Source organism: Mauremys mutica, chromosome 1 (genome assembly GCF_020497125.1).
Source record: "Mauremys mutica isolate MM-2020 ecotype Southern chromosome 1, ASM2049712v1, whole genome shotgun sequence".
NCBI classification, from domain to species: Eukaryota; Metazoa; Chordata; order Testudines; family Geoemydidae; genus Mauremys; species Mauremys mutica.
The window spans coordinates 318571886-318595029 of NC_059072.1; the positions used below are offsets into that span (position 1 = coordinate 318571886).

A 23144-nucleotide genomic window follows, 5' to 3' on the forward strand; every position below is an offset into this window, starting at 1 on the left:
ATAGTACATCCAGTCCCAGAACCGGAACTGGAAGAGCAACCAGTGGCAGAACCATTGCCAGCACTGACGCCAGCGCTTGCAAACCCATCTCCAACCCCATCGCCAGAGGGCCTGAACTGGCAGAAGCAGCAGACAACCCTACCCAAGAGGCTCAGCCAGAGCCTGAAATATCACCTAGTGCACCAGCGGAGAGCGGTTCACAGTCAACGGAAACAACCTCATCACCTACATCGCTTCCAGAGGGACCAAGCCCAAGTCCACAGTCTACGGAGGAACTGGTGTCTCCAGCCTCAAGGGAACAGTTCCAGACTGAGCAGGAAGCAGATGACAGCCTTAAGCAGCTTGGGCGGCAGCACAGAGCAACCCACCGCCTCTCAGCTCTTCTAACCGAAACCGGTTTGTTGTAGAACAAGGACTTTTATATAAGGAGATTCTTTCTGGTGGACACCAGGAAGGCTGGCATCCTCAAAAACAGTTGGTAGTTCCAACTAAGTACCGGGAAAAGCTCTTAAGCTTGGCCCATGATCCGGTGTGTGCTACGCCCCATCTCTCAGAGACAGGTGCTTAAATTTGGATTGCAAGGGTTTGCTTATCTCTGCTAGTGATTCACGAACAGGGGAAGATAGATGTTCCTCTGCCTTAGTCACATGCAGGGCCCAATCCAGTAGTGTGATCAGAGGCTGCCTACCTCAGAGGCTGCAAAACAGCTGGCAGAGAGCATCCCTTTAGCCCAGTGGTTAGGATACTCATGTGGGACCTGGGAGACACCTAGTTCAAATCCTCTCTCTGCCTGATGAAGAGAAGAGATTTGAACCACCTCTTGGTTGAGTACCTTAACCACTGGACTATGGGAGGTAGATCTTCCTCAATCTCTCCTACTGACGTTTTTTCACTTTAATTAAATATTAGTTGGTCCAATAAAGAGTGAGAATGACTCTGAAACCCAGCATTTAGAGCAGGAGGGTCAGAAACTGGAAGGGAGAGCATCCACACTTTGTTAGGTACCAGTATTGGTACCAAAGATGGTAGCGGGTAGAGAACAGTGCCTGGATGGAGATCTTGTAACACAATGCCATGGATCAGAAGCCCTGGACTCTTTTTATTCTCAGCTGGCAGAACAAGGATGATGCCCTGATGGGAACCTCTATGGGAAAAAGTCCTCTGGCTCCAATGCACTGGTGCGCAGACACCTGAAGTGGAACGGACACATGCAAGCACTCCAAGAAGAATGAAGTTATTTTAATGAGCAGCTTTCATTTTAATAAAAATCTGCCAAAATAAGCTAACAAAAACCGGCAAAAATCTTTCCAGCTGTCTGCCTGCCTGAAGCTAATTATAGAATTAAGAATTGTTGCCTGTATGTTACATGAATCAGTTTGTGACACTTCCGCTGTTTCTATCTGGGAACGAGGAAGCATTTGCAGGTGATCATTGGTAACACAAGCCAGACGTGCCTTAGAAGCCTCAAGGAAACTACCAAGCAATCATTTTATAAGCATTCGTGCCGCATGTAAACTCCATCTCCATACATGCAAATAACTAAACAATAACTTTCAAGTGAGCTCTCTGTGAAATCTGAAAATGTTTCAGCTAAAACAAACAAACAAACAAGTTAAAGAAAATGGCTGTGTACATTTCGGTAAGCATAAAAGGGAACTGTATCTCAACAACTCAAGCCCTCCTTGAAGTTCAGGACCCTTCAAGTTTTTGGTTTTTTTGTGACACGTTTTCCCCCAAAGATATCATTTTCCTGCAACAGGGACTTGAAACTGGATTTTCTACATCCCACGCCAGCAGCCTAATCTCCTCACCCAACACACACAGGCAGCAGGTCTGCACCTAACACTTGGGTCAACCTAGCTATGTCACTCAGGGGTATGAAAAATGTACACCCTTGAAAGACATAGTTAAGGTGACCTAAGCTCTGGAATAGACAATGGTCTGTCAACAAAAATGTTCTTCCATCAACGTAGGCTTGAGGGGATGGATTTACTACAGTGATGGAAAACCCTCTTCCGTCGTCATAGTAAGTGTCTATGCTAGAGTTGAGTAGCTTCAGTGCTGCAGCTGAGTGTCTGTAGGGCAGACATACTCTTACTCTCTTTTCAACACCTCGCACTGAAATGAAAGCCTCAGGTTTTGTATTTGAGAAATGGACAGCTCAACACTGAAATATTCATGGTTTTCATTAAAATGAGGGGAAAAAACATAAAAAACGTTAAAGTTTTCACAAAATGGAACTGATGTTCTCCAGTTAGCTCTAATGGTTATCCCCATGTTAAATATGGAGAAACTGAGGCAGGAGTGAAGTGAGCTGTCCCAGGTTACACAGCAATCAATGATGCTGCATGCATATTTTGGATGAACACAGGAGGTAATTCAATCTTCGATCTCTTCTGGAACTGCTAACAATTGTTCCAATCAAGGATTGGTAATTTTCATGCTATGGTCACCAGGAGTTTTTATCCGAATAAAACCCTTAAAATGGACCTTAAGATGTTTTGCTACTTGTACATGAACAAGAGTCACTGGACCGCGTGCAGTATCTTGGATTCCCAGGTATTCTCCCACCCAAGTTCTAGCTAGGCCCAGGACTGTTTGGCTTCTAAAATCTAAACAATCTATGTGTCTCGCAGTCTGCTGAGCAGTGGTGTAATGGTAAAAAAAAGAAATGGGTAAACTGACCTTTCTCCTGTCCCAGGCTGGGCAGTGGCAAACACCATGTTCCCCAAATGAGAAAGGGGTTAAACTCTGTTTACCTGCATTTGCCCTCAACTACGCTACTGCTCAGGAACAATCCAGTATACAAAACCTCATTGGCCTCCTTTAGGAAATTTTCACTGCACAGAAGAACCTTGTTAATTTGCACTTAGATAGACTACAAATCCACATTGGATTTCCGTGTTTGCAATTTACTGAAGTACAGATCAGGAAGGTTCTGCTGGAGCTGCCAGTGCAGATAATATAACACTCCCCATGAGACTCCCTGGCCTCAGATTGGGAATACAATACCACCCTGAAAAAGGTAATGCCACTTGGTTGTCTGAAAAAGGTAATGACACTGCTTTTCCTTCCTCCAGCTGCTACTGCTCTGCTGCAAGGTGGACTCTCCATGTAGCGGGAACTCTGCTTGGCATTTCATCATATTCAGCAAGAGAGAACGGCCACCTCTGGTTGTGTGCTCCCCCATGGCACTGTGCCCAGCTCTAACAAGCAAGTGCAAGTAAGAATGGCTGCCACTGCAGTCCCGTCGTACAGGGGATAGCTGGTCCCCAACTCTGCCTGTGTCCTTTCAATAAGATAACCGATAGATGAGCAGAACGATACTGAGAGACAGGTGGCTGGTCAACCAGTCGCCATTCCCAATCCTCTAAGCACTCAGCTCCCCCGCCCTCCCACACTTCTTGCTCTTCCTCACCATTTCGCCCTCCAACTAGCACTAAAATCCTTTTCTCTCTCAAAAATATCAGGAATTAACATGTTAAGAGAAAAGAATTACTTTGGAAGGAAGATCAGCCGTTAACTAACATATAATCGCTATGGTTAGGAAGGGCCACATCGCCAGTGCCAGTGCTGCTCCTGTCTCCTCTACCTGCACCTCAATCCAGACAGAGAAGCTAACCCTGGATGTCTCTATCCAGATCCTGGTGTGGATTTTCAGAGACTATGGCCTGCATTTCCCACTTTCAGAAAGCCAGGTTGGGGGGACCATCCAGCGCGAAAGGTGTCTGCTGGTGGAATCTCTCAGGAAGCAGGTGGGAAAGCTACAGGATAGAGAGCTAGAGAGGATTGCTGTCATGCCTCTGTGGAAGGGGGATATAGCTCTGGCACAGGGAGGACACTGGCTGCTGGTTACTTTTGGCAGCAGGCAGTGCTCCACCACTACTCCCAACCCACCCATCATAGTGATGAAGAACTTTTTTGTTTCAATTTTCAACAGAAAGTTCAGTAACAATTGGACATCTAATTTATTGAATGCCAGTGAAAATGAGGCAGGATCAGAGGCTAAAATCGCAAAAGAACAAGATAAAGATTACTTAGACAAGTTAGATGTCTTCAAGTCACCAGGGCCTGATAAAATACATCGTAGAATACTCAAGGAACTGACTGAGGAGATTCTGAGCCATTAGTTATTATCTTTGAAAAGTCATAGAAGGTGGGAGAGATTCCAGAGGACTGAAAAAGAGTAAATATAGTGCCAATCCATAAAGAGAGAAATAAGGACAACCCAGGGAATTACAGACCAGTCAGCTTAACTTCAGTACCCGGAAAGATAATGGAGCAAATAATTAAGCAATCAATTTGCAGGCACCTAGAAGTTAATAAGGTGATAAGTAACAGTCAGCATGGATTTGTCAAGAACAAATCATGGTAACCCAACCTAATAGCTTTCTTTGACAGAGTAACAAGCCTTGTGGATGTGGGGGAAGTGGTAGATGTGGTATTTCTTGATTTTAGTAAGGCTTTTGATACTGTCTCGCATCACCTTCTCATAAATACACTAGAGAAATACAACCTAGCTGGAGCATTATAAGGTGGGTGCATAACTGGTTGGAAAACCATTCCTCAGAGAGTAGTTATGCATGGTTCATAGTCATGCTGGAAGGGCATAAAGAGTGGGATCCCACAGGGATCAGTTCTGGGTCTGGTTCTGTTCAATATCTTCATCAATGATTTAGATAATGGCATAGAGAGTACACTTATAAAGTTTGCGGATGATACCATGCTGGGACGGGTTGCAAGTGCTTTGGAGGATAGGATTAAAATTCAAAATGATCTGGACAAACTGGAGAAATGGTCTGAAATAAATAGCCTGAAATTCAGTAAGGCCAAATGCAAAGTATTCCACTTAGGAAGGAACAATCAGTTGCACACATACAAAATGGGAAATGACTGCCTAGGAAGGAGTACTGCAGAAAAGGATCTGGGGGTCATAGTAGATCACAAGCTAAATATGAGTCAGCAGTGTAACACTGTTGCAAAAAATGTAGGGCTGTCAAGCAATTAAAAAAATGAATCATGATAATTGCAGGATTAAAAACATTAATTGTAATTAATTGTGCGATTAATTACGATGTTAAACAATAGAATATGATTTAGTTAAATATTTTTGGATCTTTTCTATATTTTCAAATATATTGATTTTAATTACAACACAGAATACAAAGTGTACAGTGCTCACTTTAAATTTATTTTTATTACAAACATTTGCACTGTAATAAACAAAAGAAATAGTAGTTTTCAATTCATTTAATACAAGTACTGTAGTGCATTCTCTTCATCATGAAAGTTGAACTTACAAATGTAGAATTATGTACAAAAATCACTGCATTCAAAAATAAAACAATGGAAAACTTTAGAGTCTACGTGTCCACTCAGTCCTACTTCTTGTTCAGCCAATCGCCCAGACAAACAAGTTTGTTTACTTTTGCAGAAGATAATACTGCCTGCTTCTTGCTTAGTGTCACCTGAAAGTGAGAACAGGTGTTCACATGGCACTGTTGTAGCTGGCGTCACAAGATATTTACGTGCCAGATGTGCTAAAGATTCCTATGTCCCTTCATGCTTCAACCACCATTCCAGAAGACATGTGCCCATGCTGACGACGGATTTTGCTCAATAACAATCCAAAGCAGTGAGGACCGATCCATGTTCATTTTCATCATCTGAGTCAGATGCCACCAGCAGAAGGTTGATTTTCCTTTTTGGTGTTCAGGTTCTGTAGTTTCCGCATCTGCGTGTGGCTCTTTTAAGACTTCTTTGAAAGCATGCTCAACACCTCGTCCCTCTCAGATTTTTAGAAGGCACTTCAGATTCTTAAACCTGGGTTGAGTACTATGGCTATTTGTAGAAATCTCACATTGGCACCTTCTTTGTGTTTTGTCAAATCTGCAGTAAAGGTGTTCTTAACATGAACAACGTGTTGTACTGAGTCATCATCCAAGACTGCTATAACATGAAATATATGGCAGAATGCAGGTAAAACAGAGCAGGAGACATACAATTCTCCCCCAAGTAGTTCAGTCACAAATTTAACTAACATATTATTTTTAACAAGCATCATCAGCATGGAAACATGTCCTCTGGAATGGTGGCCAAAGCATGAAGGGGCATACAAATGTTTAGCATATCTGGCATGTAAATACCTTGCAATGCCAGCTACAAAATTGCCATGCGAATGCCTGTTCTCACTTTCAGGTGACATTGTAAATAAGAAGCGGGCAGCATTATCTCCTGTAAATGTAAACAAACTTTTTTGTCTTGGCGATTGGCTGAACAAGAAGTAGGACTGAATGGAACGTAGGCTCTAAAGTTTTACACTGATTTGTTTTCGAGTGTAGTTATATAACAAAAAAATCTATATTTGTAAATTTCACGACAGAGATTGCACTGCAGTACTTGTATGAAGTGAATTGAAAAATACTATTTCTTTTGTTTATCATTTTTACAGTGCAAATATTTGTAATAAAAAATAATATAAAGTGAGCACTGTACACTTTGTATTCTGTGTTGTAATTAAAATCAATATATTTGAAAATGTAGAAAAACATCCAAAAATATTTAATAAATTTCTATTGGTATTTTATTGTTTAACAGTGCAATTAATCACCATTTTTAAAATCGTGATTACTTTTTTTTTAGTTAATTGCATGATTAGCTGTGACTAATCAACAGCCCTAAAAAAAGTGAACATCATTCTTTGATGTATTAGGAAGAGTGTTGTAAGAAATAAATGAGAAGAAATTCTTCTACTCTATCCTGCACTGATTAGGCATCAACTGGAGTATTGTGTCCAGTTCTGGGCGTCACATTTGGGGAAAGATGTGGACAAATTGAAGAAAGTCCAGAGAAGAGAAACAAACATGATTAAAAGTCTAGAAAACATGACCTTTGAGGGAAAATTTTAAAAATTGGGTTTGTTTAGTCTGGAGAAGAGAAGACTGGGTGTGTGGAGGGGACATGATAGTTTTCAAATACATAAAAGGTTGTTACAGGGAGGTGGGACTGGACTAGGAGACCTCTCAAGGTCCCTTCCAGTCCCACATCTCTATGATCCTATGACTCTATTCCTGGAGCCTGTTCTGGATCACAGATTTCCACACTCACTGTGTCTAGAAGCTAGGTGATATTAAGCAAAGTCTCATGAGAAACTGCCTTAGGAGTTAACTGAACGGAAATCCTCAAGAAGATGGCTAGAATGTATTTTGGAGAATGGCTATAGTCCCCTTACAATTATGTCACACCATGGATAGCTCTCTCCCTTTCCAACTGCCTTTACTCCCTCCCTTCTTAACTAAGGGCTTCCTCTAACTCATCTGCTTTTTTCACTTGTCTCATCCCACGTTTCTCCTTTTTCATTATCCACTTTCACCTTCACACCTTTTCATTTCATTTACACACTGATTATGGAATTATGTTAAGTCCTCTCTTTCTGTTTCCTAACTTCCCATGGAAATGCATCCTGTCGGATTTTCTACGCTAGAGTGATATCGAAGCAGTACATAAACACTTAGTATTTAATAATCACTTTAGCATTTTCCTTGCACTGTACAAAAATACAGATTGATGCAATGGATTTCAATACTGTGACTGACAATGTCTGTGGCACCAGGTGTAGAATTACAATGTGACATAGAACAATGGAGACAGCCAGAGAACATGGCATGTTACTGCAGGTTGTTTACTTTAAACAAGCAGTATTAGCCGAGAGAGGGGAGGGAGAGTAGAGCTAGGTTTCTAAGGTGGCAATAATTGTCCTTCATATAATTCTTCTGAAGACATGTGTCATATTGAGACACTTCTAAATCTCCACAAAAACATACAAATCACCATTCTGCCAGCTGAAAAAGTAGGCAATGCCGTTCAGAATCATTACGCTGAGTAACTAGGAGATACAGAACAGAGCACTATAACATATTCCTCCTTGAATTCTGAGTGTGTGATCTCTCTCTTCAAAAAACTAAGATGCTCAACAGCTCAGATCTGCCCCTAGACCCAGGTTTATCAGATTGCAGAACAAGTGAATAAAATTGAAGCCTGAATAGCATAAATACAAAATTACAGGAAGCAACTTCAAAGTGCAATTCTTATCTTCAAATCTCATTTGATATTCAGTAGCCCTGAGTGACAACATAAAAAATAAAGAAGACACAGAAGGAGAAAGCTGCAGAGACATAGTGGCACTAGTGATGTACTTTACATATGTGTGTGTGTGTATACGTGTGAGAGAGGAAAATACAGTCTTGTTTCTATCTTTTGAAAAAAAATGCATCTCCAGTGGGACTTGGAAACTCTTAGCACCTAGATGGAGGTGCTGAGCACCTGTCAGGATTGAGCCCCAACTCATTAACAGAGAGAAAAGTATAAGCGCTTCGACTATCCTTTTATTAATAACAGATTTTGCTTTGATTCAATTTCAATTGTGTGGAGTTGGTTTAAGATTCCCACAAAATCCTATAAGCCATTAAAATGGTAAATGTCATAAAGAGTCCGTTTTCTCCGAGAAGAGACCCTGAGTGTCGAACGGGAGGTCTTGAAGGGTGTACTGCACCTCAGGCGGCAAGGTGGAGGACTGCAGCCAGGAGATACGCCTCATGGTCACACCTGAGGCCAGGGTTCTGGCTCCTGAGTCCGCCGAGTCCAGAGCGGCCTGGATGGAGGACCGTGAGGCTTTTCTGCCTTCTTCCAAGAGGGCCGAGAACTCTTGACGTGAGGCTGTTGGGATCAGCTCCGAAAATTTCGCCACGGACACCATGATGTCAAAGGTGTAACGAGCGAGGAGAGCCATCTGGTTGGCAATCCGGAGCTGGAGGCCACCCGCCGAATAGACCTTCCGGCCCAACAGATCCCTGCGCCGTGCGTCTTTGGATTTTGGCGCCGGAGCGGGCTGCCCATGCCTCTCCCGGTCATTTACGGACTGTACCACGAGGGAGTCCGGAGTCGGGTGTGTATAGAGGTATTCGTATCCGGTGGGCGGGACCGAGTACTTGCGCTCCACGCCACGCGCGGTGGGAGGGACAGACACCGGTGACTGCCAGATGGTAGTGGCATTCCGCTGTATGGTGCGGATGAAGGGCAGGGCCACCCGCAGCGGGGCCTCAGCTCCAATGACGTTGGTCACTGGGTCATCATCCTCTGGGACCTCCGCCACGGGGAGGTCGATAGCCTTTGCCACCCGGCGAAGAAGGTCTTGGTGGGCCCGCAAGTCAATAGGGGGTGGGGACTGCTGTAGAAGCCCCCGCCACCGCCTCATCCGGCGAGGATGATGAGGACAGACCTTGGACCACCGCTTCTGGAGCTGGCTCCTCCAGGGGGTGTGAAGCCGCCTCGGACCCTGGATGCTGTGCGGGACCAGGTGGCGACGGTGCCTCACCCGGTGGTGATGGGGGAGGTCTGCTCACCGTGGCTTCGGGCACCCTATGTTCGGCGCCCACGTGCCGCGGGGGAAAGGGGAGTCCTTGAGGCTCGTGGTAGGCCCAAGGGACCCAAAAACCCCACTGCTGCGGTCCGTGGTCCTGGCCTTGGGGATCTCTCCCGCTGCCCGCCTGAGAGCCGACCGAAGGCTGACGAGAAGGCCAAGGCGGGGCAGAGGCGCTGAAAGATTGCGTCGCGGATGCCGGCAGTAGGTCCCTAGGCGGTGCCGAGGATCGGTGCCGGTCATCGCGGTGCCGGGATGGAGAGCGGGACCAACGACTGTTACGGTGCCGGGAGCTCGACCGGTGCCAGGAGCTCGACCGTGACCTCGACCGACAGCGTCGGGAGCGGCTTCGAGAGTCGCGGTGCCGGGAACGGTACCGGGATCCGGACCTCCCTCGGTACCGACGGTCGGGTGACCGGGACCGGGAGCGTCTCCGGGAGTGTGACCGGTACCGCGATGTTGAGCGGTACCGGGACTGCGACCGGTGCCGAGACGGGGAGCGGTACCGTGATGGTGAACGGTGCTGAGATCTGGATCGGCGTGGCGGTGACCTTCTGCGGGACCGGGACCGGGTCCGGGACCAACATCTATCTCGCCCGTCATGGGGAGGCAGCCGCATCATCGCCGGCTTGCCCGCTGACTGAACGGCCCGCACCGGCGGTGCCGGGGGCCGGAGGCTCGATGCCTCTGTGAGCTCGATGAGCTCTCTCGCCGTCGAGAATGTCTCGGGCGTAGACGGGAGCTGCAGCTCAACCGCGGTTCGCACCGGGGAGCAGGGTGGTACCGGACTCAACGGCTCTTGCGGCGCCGGACTCAACGGTACCGTGCACGGTTTGTGCACCGCCGCAGCCGTACCGGAGGCGCCGGTGGTGGCTGGGCAAGCGGTCCCGTAGCATGCGGCTTAGAGGCCGTCTGCGCCGTCTTCCTTTTCCTCGTTGGAGAGAGGGAACGGTGCCGGGATGCCGGTGCTGGCTGCGGAGCTCGAGCAGTCTCGGTACCGGAGCGGCTCGGGGCCGCCGGTGCGCTGCACGCCGATGACGATTTCGGTGCCGCTGGGGTCGGCGCGGGAGGTTGAAGTGTCGCCTCCATAAGGAGCTGCTTTAGGCGAGTGTCCCGCTCCTTTCTAGTTCTCGGCTTAAACGCCGTGCAGATGGGACACTTATCTGGCTGATGGGTCTCACCGAGGCAGCGCAGGCAGGAGTCGTGCGGGTCCCCGACAGGCATGTGCCACTGGTAAGCCGTACTGGGCTTAAACCCCGGTGCCTTGGGCATGAGCCCGCACCGGTTGTGGAAGAAGAGGGGCTAAACCCCCCTAATTCCCTTACTATACTATATCTAACTAAACTTATTCAACTAATCTAACAACTAAACTAACTTAACCAACTATGTATACTAGAAAATGGAGAAACGCTAGGGCTGTGGAGGTAAAGGAGCACTCCACTGTTCCAACTGGCCGTCACGGGCGGTAAGAAGGAACTGAGGAGCGGCCGGGCCGGCTGGGGTATATATTCAGCGCCATGGCGGTGCCACTCCAGGGGGCGCCCAGCCGGCCCGCCAGAGTTGCTAGGGTAAAAATGTTCCGAAGAGCCTTGCACTAAAAGGGGGGGGGATTTAATTAACTCACACTGCACACGGAAAAATATTCATAAACATCAGGAAAAAATAGTAGACATTTAATTTAATTTAAAAGATGGTCAAGGGATCACTATTTTACTTTTCAAAGTCAGATAGTCTGCCAATCAAAATCAGCCAATTCACACAAATATTACCATATTTGCTCCCAAAAGTCTTCATAACAGAGGAAAGCATATTAACAATTTATACATTACAGACATAGTGTAAAGTGTCATTAAATACTTGTTCAACACTTGATGGCTCTTGTAGAAGAGGTAAGGAAAATTTATGCAGAATAAATGAGTGTTAAGCTCTCAGAGAGAGAGAATGACACCCAACTCCCTTTGAATATATCACAATTCATTGACTTACTATACCTCCTATAGCGTTGAGCACTTTTCCCCATAACAATTACACTTTCTTACTCCTTGCTTACCTACTTTATATCCTCTTCTTAAAGTTAGTCATCCATGTAAGCATTTCTAAAGAGCGGTACCACTAAATACGAAAATGACAGTATAACACATGCAGAGGTGCGCCATGGATTGAATACATTACACATACAGAATTGTAATCAATTCAATCACATTTTAAGCCTCATCGTGTGATGTTTACCAGCATTATACACAATACCATTCATTATTAGATTTCCCTTCCACAACACTGCCTTACTGGAGTGCAGTAATCCAATGAAGACTATAACTGCTTGAAACTAACGAGACCCTTAATGCATTGCTCTGTGGCTTGTCTGATAGCAGGAGTTCAGGGATTTAATGCTCAACTGCTTTAGAGACAGTACTGTCTTCATTACTGTTATTGTTTGAGAGCCAAAATACTCAGTGCCGTGCAGCACCACCAAGGCTGGTTAAAAGAGTTGCTGTACTGGGGAAGGCAGAGCAGAAAGGAATAAAATCTCCATTACACTGGTTCTGCCCTGGCTACTGTACTGTGGCAAGGCAGATTCATGTAGTAGTATATACATCACACTGTGGGACTGGCTAGTTCCTTCCATTTCCACCACTCAAAAACCTAATCCTGCAAGACTGAAATCAGCGAAAGGCTTGTCATATTAAGGGCTCAAGATCAGCCCTCAAGTGGGTGCTAACTAGAGTTTCTTGCTTGTAGTAATGGTAGCCTAGCAAGGGGAAACACTTATTATACCACAGTTGATTATGCTTTAATCAAGCAAACCTATAAATGTGCACTTTTAAGAACAAAAGATTGCCTTCATTTATATCAAGGAAAGTGCTTTATGTGTGTATGCTTCATTTGATTATATTAAGTTTATCTAAGCTACATTTCATCCTGTTGCTCTAATACCACATAAAAAACAATAAGGCAGACAAAAGAAATAATTTAATGTAACAACACAACAGCCTGTCAAATTAAGGGAAATAAGTTGACAGAAAGAGATAAAAGGTGTCAAATTCCTGGAAACATAACAGGTTTGTTCTGACCCGTAAAAAAGTTAGATTCAAACAAAGCAAATACTGATATTAATCTATCAGATCTGTATGTCAGACTCAGTTCTCTGGATGGGATAGAGTCTGCTAAATTGCTCTTTTCATTTCAAATTATAAACTGATGCTTGAAAAACTATAAACAAAATGTAATTCTACTCCTCACTTCCAGTGCAAAAGTGAGAGCTAAACACAACCATTTACATAGACTCGGTAGAGCAAATTTTTAGTGGATTTAGCATATGCGAAAGTGCCAGGTTGACAGGCTTAGACAATGAAGTTCTCTATTTTTAAACATTACACATACAGCAACAATGCAAGCTTCCCAATCTTGCTTCACCAATGTGCCTTAATCCTTCTGGATCTGAGACAGTAGTTCCAGACCCATTCCTTCCTTGTCCTCTCCACTAAAGTGATGCTGTATGATTGAATATGACCATTTGTATCGTTATTGCTATCACTGTTCTACAGTTGCAACAAATCTTGTACAAAGGAAGTCATGTAAGGTGTGAATGGGAAAGTTATGATTTGCTAAGTATGGTTATCCTGTTTATATGCATGTATCATCTTTGTATCTGAAGTTATGAATATTGGCTATGGATTGGTATCTTACATATGTGTTTTATTTCTGGGGAACATCCCCCAGAGAGAATTTATATTAGGGCCAGAGAACTATGTGTTGATGGCCCATTAAGGACAGTCAGCTCACAATGGGCCTTTTAAGAAATGTATCCCACCCAGTAAGCCTTTCCTGTGGACACCTCAGGAAGAACACGGGATGGCTGCCTCTGTGAGTCATCAAAGCATGTAAGGGCATTAGGGCTGCCAACTTTCCAATCCCAAAATACTAACACCCTAGCCATGCCCCTTTCCCAAGGCCATGCCCCCTGCCCCACCCTTTCCCTGAGGCCCTGCCCCCGGCTCACTACACTCTCCCTCCTTCGGTGGCTCGCTCTCCCCCACCCTCACTTTCACTGGGCTGGGGAAGGGGGTTGGAGTGCAGGAGGGGGTGAGGGCTCTAGCTGGGGGTGTGGGCTCCGGGGTGGGGCCAGAAATGAGGGGTTCAGGGTGTAGGAGGGGGCTCCGGGCTGGGACAGGGGGTTAGAGTGTGGGAGAGGGGGAGGGCTCCAGTTGGGGGTGCAGCCTCTGAGGGGGGGGCTGGGGATGAGAGGTTCAGGGTGTGGGAGGGGGTTGCGGATTGAGGCATGGGGTTGGGGTGCAGGGGGGTGCAAGGGCTCCATCTGGGGGTGCAGGCTCTGAGGTGGGCCAGGGATGAGGGGTTTGGGGTACAGAAGGGGGCTCTGTCTTTCTGGGGGCCCCAGGGTTTGGGCAGGGGGTTAGGGCACGGGCTTACCTCTGGCAGCTCCCAGTCAGTGGCACAGCGGGGGGGCTAAGGCAGGCTTCCTGCCTGTCCTGGCACAGTAGACCGCGCTGCGCCCCTGAAGCAGACAGCAGGTCCAGCTCCTAGGCGGAGAGGTTTCAGGTGGCTCTGCATGCTGTTCTCCCCCGCATTCACTGCCCCCGCAGCTCCCATTGGCCGTGGTTCCCAGACAATGGGAGTTCGGAGTCAGTGCCCGGGGTGGGGGCAGTGTGTGGAGCCCCATGCCCCTCTGCCTATGAGCTGGACCTGCTGGCCGTTTCCGGGACACAGCACGGAGCCAGGACAGGTAGGGACTAGTCCTCAACACCGCCAACTGAACTTTTAACAGGCGATGCTGATGGGAGCCTCCAGAGTTGCTTTTCAACCGGGCGTTCTGATAAAAAACCAGACACCTGGTCACCCTAAAAGCACGTGATATGCTCATGTGACCTTGGAATCTATCTTGGGCTAGTAATTTTCCATGTATCTGGTCTGTTGGCTTTGTTTGGGACATTAAAATTCCATGCAAAAAGGTAATAACAAAATGTTTTTTAAGTACATCAGAAGCAGGAAGCCTGCTAAACAACAGTGGGGCCCCTTGATGATCAAAATACAAAAGGAGCGCTTAAAGACGATAAAGTCATTGCAGACAAACTAAATGGATTCTTTGCTTCAGTCTTCATAGCTGAGGATGTTAGGGAGATTCCCAAACCTGAGCTGGCTTTTGTAGGTGACAAATCTGAGGAACTGTCACAGATTGACTCTGCCTGTTGGTATGCATACTTCCACCTTTTCATGTTCTCTGTATGTATAAATATCCCCTGTCTGTGTGTTCCATTCTATGCATCCGAAGAAGTGAGCTGCAGCTCACGAAAGCTCATGCTAAAATAAATTTGTTAGTCTTTAAGGTGCCACAAGTACTCCTGTTCTTTTTGCGGATACAGACTAACACGGCTGCTACTCTGAAACAGATTGAAGTGTCACTAGAGGAGGTTTTGGAATTAATTGATAAACTCAACATTAACAAGTCACCGGGACCAGATGGCATTCACCCAAGAGTTCTGAAAGAACTCAAATGTGACGTTGCGGAACTAACAACTAAGGTTTGTAACCTGTCCTTTAAATCGGCTTCGGTACCCAATGACTGGAAGTTAGCTAATGTAACGCCAATATTTAAAAAGGGCTCTAGGGGTGATCCCGGCAATTACAGACCGGTATGTCTAACGTCGGTACCGGGCAAATTAGTTGAAACAATAGTAAAGAATAAAATTGTCAGATACATAGGAAAACATAAACTCTTGAGCAATAGTCAACATGGTTTCTGTAAAGGGAAATCGTGTCTTACTAATCTATTAGAGTTCTTTGAAGGGGTCAACAAACATGTGGACAAGGGGGATCCGGTGGACATAGTGTACTTAGATTTCCAGAAAGCCTTTGACAAGGTCCCTCACCAAAGGCTCTTACGTAAATTAAGCTGTCATGGGATAAAAGGGAAGGTCCTTTCATGGATTGAGAACTGGTTAAAGGACAGGGAACAAAGGATAGGAATTAATGGTAAATTCTCAGAATGGAGAGGGGTAACTAGTGGTGTTCCCCAAGGGTCAGTCCTCGGACCAATCCTATTCAATTTATTCATAAATGATCTGGAGAAAGGGGTAAACAGTGAGGTGGCAAAGTTTGCAGATGATACTAAACTACTCAAGATAGTTAAGACCAAAGCAGATTGTGAAGAACTTCAGCAAGATCTAAAGAAACTAAGTGATTGGGCAACAAAATGGCAAATGAAATTTAATGTGGATAAATGTAAAGTAATGCACATTGGAAAAAATAACCCCAACTATACATACAATATGATGGGGGCTAATTTAGCTACAACGAGTCAGGAAAAAGATCTTGGCGTCATCGTGGATAGTTCTCTGAAGATGTCCACGCAGTGTGCAGAGGCGGTCAAAAAAGCAAACAGGATGTTAGGAATCATTAAAAAGGGGATAGAGAATAAGACTGAGAATATATTATTGCCCTTATATAAATACATGGTATGCCCACATCTCGAATACTGTGTACAGATGTGGTCTCCTCACCTCAAAAAAGATATTCTAGCACTAGAAAAGGTTCAGAAAAGGGCAACTAAAATGATTAGGGGTTTAGAGAGGGTCCCATACGAGGAAAGATTAAAGAGGCTAGGACTCTTCAGCTTGGAAAAGAGAAGACTAAGGGGGGACATGATAGAGGTATATAAAATCATGAGTGATGTTGAGAAAGTGGATAAGGAAAAGTTATTTACTTATTCCCATAATGCAAGAACTAGGGGTCACCAAATGAAATTAATAGGCAGCAGGTTTAAAACAAATAAAAGGAAGTTCTTCTTCATGCAGCGCACAGTCAACTTGTGGAACTCCTTACCTGAGGAGGTTGTGAAGGCTAGGACTATAACGATGTTTAAAAGGGGACCGGATAAATTCATGGTGGCTAAGTCCATAAATGGCTATTAGCCAGGATGGGTAAGAATGGTGTCCCTAGCCTCTGTTCGTCAGAGGATGGAGATGGATGGCAGGAGAGAGATCACTTGATCACTGCCTGTTAGGTTCACTCCCTCTGGGGCACCTGGCATTGGCCACTGTCGGTAGACAGATACTGGGCTAGATGGACCTTTGGTCTGACCCGGTACGGCCTTTCTTATGTTCTTATGTTCTTATGCACATGGCAGAGGATATAAAATGGAGATGTTTCAGGGGTCTTTTTGACTTCATTTCCTGCTTCATTTCCCTGGACTGGTTTTCTAACAAGGAAACTCTAAATAAGGACTGAAATCTGTTTAGGTAATTTCCAGAGAGACTTCTGCAAGCTCGCAGTTTATTCCATTACTGCTTCAAACCTGATATAAGGACTTTGCAATCACTTGTATGTATATGAGCTATTAACCACTTATAACTCTCTTCTGCTTTTCTTTTATTATTAAACCTTTTTTAGTTTTTAGTTACTAAACGAATGGTATCAGCATGATTATTGGGTAAGATCTGAGTTATATATTGACCTGGCTAAGTGGCTGATCCCTTGGATTAGAAGGACCCTGTAGCGGGGCACTTAACCCACTCCTGAGAGAAAAGGCTAGGCTGATTGGGGAAGCAGCCACAGCTGGGGCCACGCCTCAATCAGGCCTATAAAAGGGCTGTGAGCCAGGGGCTGAGCCAGTCTCTCTTTAGCTGTAGAGAGAGGAGGACCTGGCTGCCTGGGAGAGAAGGGGACCTGAGTAGAGTAGTGCTGGGGAAAGGCAAGAGGAGCTGGAGAGCTCCAGCCTGGCAACTCCCCAGGCTGCAGGCCTTGTGCAAGGCCTACAGAGGTACTGGGGCTGCAGAGGTGTAGCCTGGGGTTAGGCAAAGGCAGCAGGTTCAACCCCCCTTGCCAGTGATGAGTGGTTTATAGACTGGAGTTTGCCCCAGTGAGCGGGGGCTAGAGGATGACTGGCAGTAGCCACTGAGGCAAGGTGGGGATAGAGGGTTGGGGGTTCCCCAGGGAGGGGAGACCCAGATGGTGGGTTACTGCTGGGGCAGAACCCCAGGGTAAAGGGCACCAAGGTCCAGAAGGGTCACAGGGCCAGCGGCAGGTGAGACACCAGCCAGCAGGGGTGCTCTGAAGCTGGTGAAGAGCTAATTCCCAAGACAACCAGCAGAAGGCACCACACTGATGTGTCAAGCTTCGCTAGAGACCCTAATTCTGATGAAACTGGTTTTCAGTAACCACTCATCATAAAGTCCAGTGTCTGGGTGGTAAGCCAAGGGCTGGAATCTCTAAAGAGATTGTGTTTTTGACTTCTTGTTAACCCGTGTGGTGACACAGAAGTTCACTTTTGTTACTGGCTTGGTATAATCTAATGATAGAATGACCACCAGTTTGGGGTGCCCTATTTCTCAGCACTGTGTCCTGAAATTGGTATTCTCAGGCCTGGTCTACAATCTAAGTTACGCCACTTCAGCTATGTGAATAACGTAGCTGAAGTCAATGTACTTAGATCTACTTACCGTGGTGTCTTCACTGTGGTAAGTCGATGGCTGACACTCCCCTGTCGACTCCACCTGTGCCTCTCACCCTGGTGGAGTACCGCAGTTGACAGGAGGGCGCTCAGCAGTCGATTTATTGCATCTAGGCTAGACACTGCCCGTCAATCCAGCCAGTAATGCAGACAAGCCCTCAGCTGTGATCCACTGAGGCACAGACACAACTAAGCCAGCCAGCCCAGCTGGCAGTTGTGAGAACTGTACTGACTCCAAATGCTCATTTCACATGAGCTGTTCAATGGCTATCAGAAAATAATGGGGTTCAGCAACTGTTCACCTGAGCTGGATCTGAAGAGATGACGGAGAGGTAAAAGCTCTGTATCAAATTACCACATCATATGTGCCATCAAGTGAACTGAAACACTTTTTACTATATGAGGGTTTGTGGTTTAGATGAAAGAAGATATTTGTTTCAGATCGGGTTCTAATAGAGAGGTGTCCACAATACAAGAATCGTTCTCACAATTATTGCTAATTGATATTTTCACTGGCAGTCTAATCATTGAAGCAAAGGGTAGAATAGGCACGAATGGTAGGCTGAACCTCAGTTTGTTCTAGAGAGTGAAACATATTGCTAGAAAGCTGTGCAGAAGCTTACATTGCCACTGCTTATATTATGTCTGTTCCATGGTTAAAGGACATCATTTTCCAATGCTGTCACTCTGGCATATTTCATAAGCAATATATTCCTTTTCAGAGACACGGTTTAAAAAAAAAAGACGGATAAAGATGGCTTAAGAAGTCAAAAAGCTGTCAAGGGGGAAAATGGGTTGTATAAGACTTAAGGATCCAAACTATAAAGATGACAAAGAAAAATACTAACCAATACTGAATGGGTATTAAGGAAAGAAAATACTGCAAATAAAAGAGTGATTGCCCAGGAGGTAAAGGAAAACAATAGAAGATACTTTTACTAAATAAAAAGAATAGATCAATAAGGAAAGCCAGTGAACCACTAGAGAACAGTGGAAAGAACTTAACAACACAGGAACAAGATCCGGCAGAAAAATTCAACAAGTTCTTTATCTCACTGCTCATAAGGGAAATTGGAGGTGAGATGACAGAAATGAAAATAATGTGTCTGGAGCAACACAATGAAAAAGTAAAGGCATTAGGCAATCACTCCAGAACAAGTTCTGTGTCATTTAAAAATCAATAAAAACAGATGGAATGCCAAGTCAAATGGGTTACACATGAAGATACAAAGGGAGATGGCACAACAGATCATTAGCAGTCCAACCAGAGTTATTTTAATAGTATCTTTGAAAGTGGTGAGAGAACAATGGGCTGGAGAGATGCAAACATAATGAAATTCTTTAAGAAGGAAGCTATGGGGAGCAAAGGACTTAACTCTGGCCTTGGTGGCAGACAAGATCCTAGAGATAATCAGGGTGAGATCACAAAATAACTAGAAAAATATGACTTGATAATTAAGGCCGACTGTTTCATAAGGGATAAAGCTTCTCAGTTAGAAATTTTAAGAGGACATTACAGAAAAGAAACAGAGGCGAGGCACAGATAGATACTGCTTGTATTTCCAAATGGTGTTCCATACAGTAAGAGATGAGGTAGGTGAGGTAAAATCTTTTATCAGACCAACTTTTGCGGTGGAAAGTACAAGTTTTTGAGCTTTGCAGAGCTCGTCTTCCAATCTGGGGGAGGAGGCCCAATCCACAGTGTCTGAGTTAAACACAAGTTGGGATAGATTGTGAAGCAGAAGGCATAACATGTTGGAGCCAGTCACTTGAAATGAAGTGGGCAACTAGACATTAGATTGTTATGCAGAGATTGTTTAATTGGGCAATTAAAGGTAGCGGGCAATGTGGTGCGGTACAAACTGTTGTAATGAGCCATAAAATCAGTGTCCCTGTTAAAGTCCGTGGGTTTTGGTGTCTACCTCACCTACCTTCTCTCTCTTATATTCTGGGACCAACATGGTTACAACAACACTTCAATGAAGTAAGACACAATGCATAATCTAGACAAGACTAATACATGGAAGACAGCATGTCCTTGAATGAACAAAAGAATGGTTTGACAAAAGCAGGGATTGCAAAATGAAAAGTACAGAGTGAATAAAATAATTTTATGTATGAAAAGGGTGAATAAAAATCATTCATTTGAACCATCAGATAAGTGACTAAATATGTTAGCATGCCCATTCCCTGTGTTTCCCTTCCCCATACACTTACGTTGTCTCTGCGTTTCCACCTTTTAAGGACTGTCTCATCCTTCCCTTCCTTCAAGCTCTTACATCTCCTCTTAGTGTCATTATTGTTTCTAGTTTCCTTGCCCTTCACTCTGCTCCCCCTATATTCCTGTGTCACTTACAGCTTTACTACCTTATTCTGTGATCTTGTAAATCCTCAGAAGTTATGCAGAGATGGGCATGGCCAATATTTGCAAATAGGGCCACAGAGAAAAAAATCCAGGTACTGAGGCAATACAGCACCAATTTCAGCAAGATGGCGATAGGAGGCACTGTGCTTCTGGAGGTACTGACTTTCTGATGAGATGCAAAACTAAGATCCAGACAACTTGTGCTTTTCAACTATCAAATGGCAAAGCACAGAGGTGGTGTTAAGCTCGATGATGGGGTCATGTTCCATTCTGCCTAATATCTAAATACTTTTGGGAGTTTTTAACTGCAGCTTTACTTCTTGTCCTACATTTCTATGTAGTCTGGTATGCTGTTAAGTGGCTGCCATGTTCCATTCCAGAGAAGGCTGCATTTCAGTGGTCTGTGAACCAGATCCTATATATATATATACACATTTTAAAAATCTTTGCTATCCTTCAGGATGAAAGCCATTATATATATAAATTGTGTAAGGTCTGATGAGGAGGAGGAGGATTATTTATGTCCCACTGTGTTTGACTCTTTTCCTCACATTCTTCTATTGTTCTCTCCCCTCCTCCACCCCCATATTACCGGTAGTCTGCTTGATCTTGCGCTGTGTTCAATGTGCTGGCACAGAAGAGGTCTGTGCCAGGCCTTCAGAAGATCAGGCCTGTAGTAAATGTCACTTCTCTGCGAGCATATTTTAACACTGTGAGGCACATCAGAACAGAACAGTTTTATGGGGGAGGGGACAGAATGAGACAAATTCTAAAAAAGGGACTTTTGTGATGGGGAAAAAAGTGTTCAATTAACCTCCCTAGTACAACAGCAAAGGTAACTAGCCTCCGACTACTGCAGATAAGACATTTCAGACACCTACAGGGAGGAGGAAGATCAGGTACACAAGCACTGAAATGACTGGTACTGAAATTGATCCTCCCTCCTTGGCAAGAGACCCAGGAACCTTCCTACAAGCCCCAGGCTCCTTAGTTAGCAGAGCCTTACCTCAGACTGGATAAAGGCATCTTGTAGAGTGATATTAGAGCTTTCTGGTATCAGGACAAGGTATTGCTCATTTTGTCATATGCCTGTCTGAAAAAATAATTACTGATTATAGTTACAAGAAAGGAAGTGTTTGTAGTTTACCTGAAGCCTCAGGATGATAAAGGCTGGAAGCATTTGTTATTTGTCCTGGCTGATGGAGGCAGCTCTCTGAGGACCTTTGACTTGCAATCAAAATCCTACTTTTTGCAGCGGGCAACCTGGAAACCGCTCCCAGTCCTAACTGTGGTTTAAGTATCATGGCGGATCGATAAAAACTTGGAGATACCTCATAGTGGGTATATGGCGGAGAACAGAATTCTTCTTTCATAGGCCTTTTCCCAACCTACAGAGAAATAAATTAAACAGGTATCACTGCAGTGTATTCACATATTCAGGAAACAAGGAGCTCACATTTGCTTGCAAAGACTATGACTAATTTCTCCTCTTTGTGGTTGCTGGTTTGAGATTAGCATGGGAGATTCAAAATGTGATGGTTTGATCCCATTGATCATTAGCCATGGGGGAAAAAATTCATTCACAACCCAGCCAAAAGCAACACACCGCTGACCCTTGCTCTCAGAAAAAGCCTCAAGTAGTGAAAATGAAGTGACACTATTAACACCTGAAAGGTAAATCTCCTTGACCATGGAGAATGATGTGCCAAGGAAATAAGTAAAGGGAATTTTTGTTGGCTGTTATTTAAAATATTCCTTATTTGAAGATAAACTAGAGCTCTATTTTTTTTAAACAAAGACACTCATCTCTAGCAAAGTTTCTTGAATGAGCAAGTTGTCTTTTATTACAAGAATGAGGAGAATTTAATTTTTACACCATAATGAATGAAACAATTATAAACAAAGTTAAAATTACTTTTACCTAATTTCATCAGAAAAATAATCTCATTTGAGATTAATATGTTCACATTCATTGTGATGAATAAATACAAAGAAACTTGGCCTTATTTGTTCACAAAATGACCCTGAGTCCTATGAATTTATTTGCTATTCATAAGCATTTGCCAGATAGTTTGGTATGAAAACATCACCATACGGGCTAATCACAAACTGTTCACTTTGGCTTTTGTTATTCATTATTGATGTCTGTATGTATGTTATGTATGTAGTGGGTAACCTAAATCACATTGTGCTGTTTCTGCTCCCTGAAACTGAAGCTTCTTAAAAGAGGGAAACATTTTTGACAAATGTGTGGTCCAATTCATGAAACTTTCAGGATTCATATCCCAAATAAACGGGCTGTTGTCTGAATGCTGATGAAAGGCACAGCCCCAAAAACAACAGCAGAGCAAATTCTCCACATAAAGGCCACAAACCTGCAAAGACCTATTCATTTGCTTAGCTACATGCACATGTGTAGTCCCACTGAGGCTCGGTCTACACTACAAACTTATGTCAGTTTAACTGAAATCCACCCCCTGAGCACCCTATGTGAATGGGAGGACTTCTCCAGTTGGCATAGCTACCAGCTCTCAGGGAAGTGGAGTACCTATGCTGATGGGAGAAGCTCTCCCGTCGGCTTAGGTAGGGTCTTCACTAAGCGCTACAGCTGCACCGCTGCAGCACTTTAAGCGTAGACCTGCCCTGAGTCCACCTCTTCAGGCTGTGGGCTGCTTTCCATGACTTGGGAAGAAAGAAAACAGCAATGTCACATACTTATGGGTGTTCACGTCTCCGCAATTTGCTAAGACACATTTACACTATTGGCCCCAAATAGCACACTGGGATGGAGTCCAAGTTCTGTAGACTTTCCTTTTAAAATATAAATCATAATTCTCTGTTAAGGACACTTTAATATTTTACAGTGTGAACCAGTTAGGGATTTGTGGGGGGGGGCT

The 23144-nt window shown here is 44.6% G+C and overlaps 1 protein-coding gene across 2 annotated transcripts in view; it reads right to left on the reverse strand.

Moving 5' to 3' along the window:
- The window catches only part of MTUS2 (microtubule associated scaffold protein 2), a 302992-nt gene that overhangs the window by 273011 nt on the left and 6837 nt on the right, over window positions 1–23144 (reverse strand). For both annotated transcript variants that reach the window (XM_044982069.1, XM_044982076.1), the window contains exon 2: window positions 21395–21635. In XM_044982069.1, the coding sequence (XP_044838004.1) occupies window positions 21395–21635 (241 nt within the window). The remainder of the gene's footprint in view (window positions 1–21394; window positions 21636–23144) is intronic.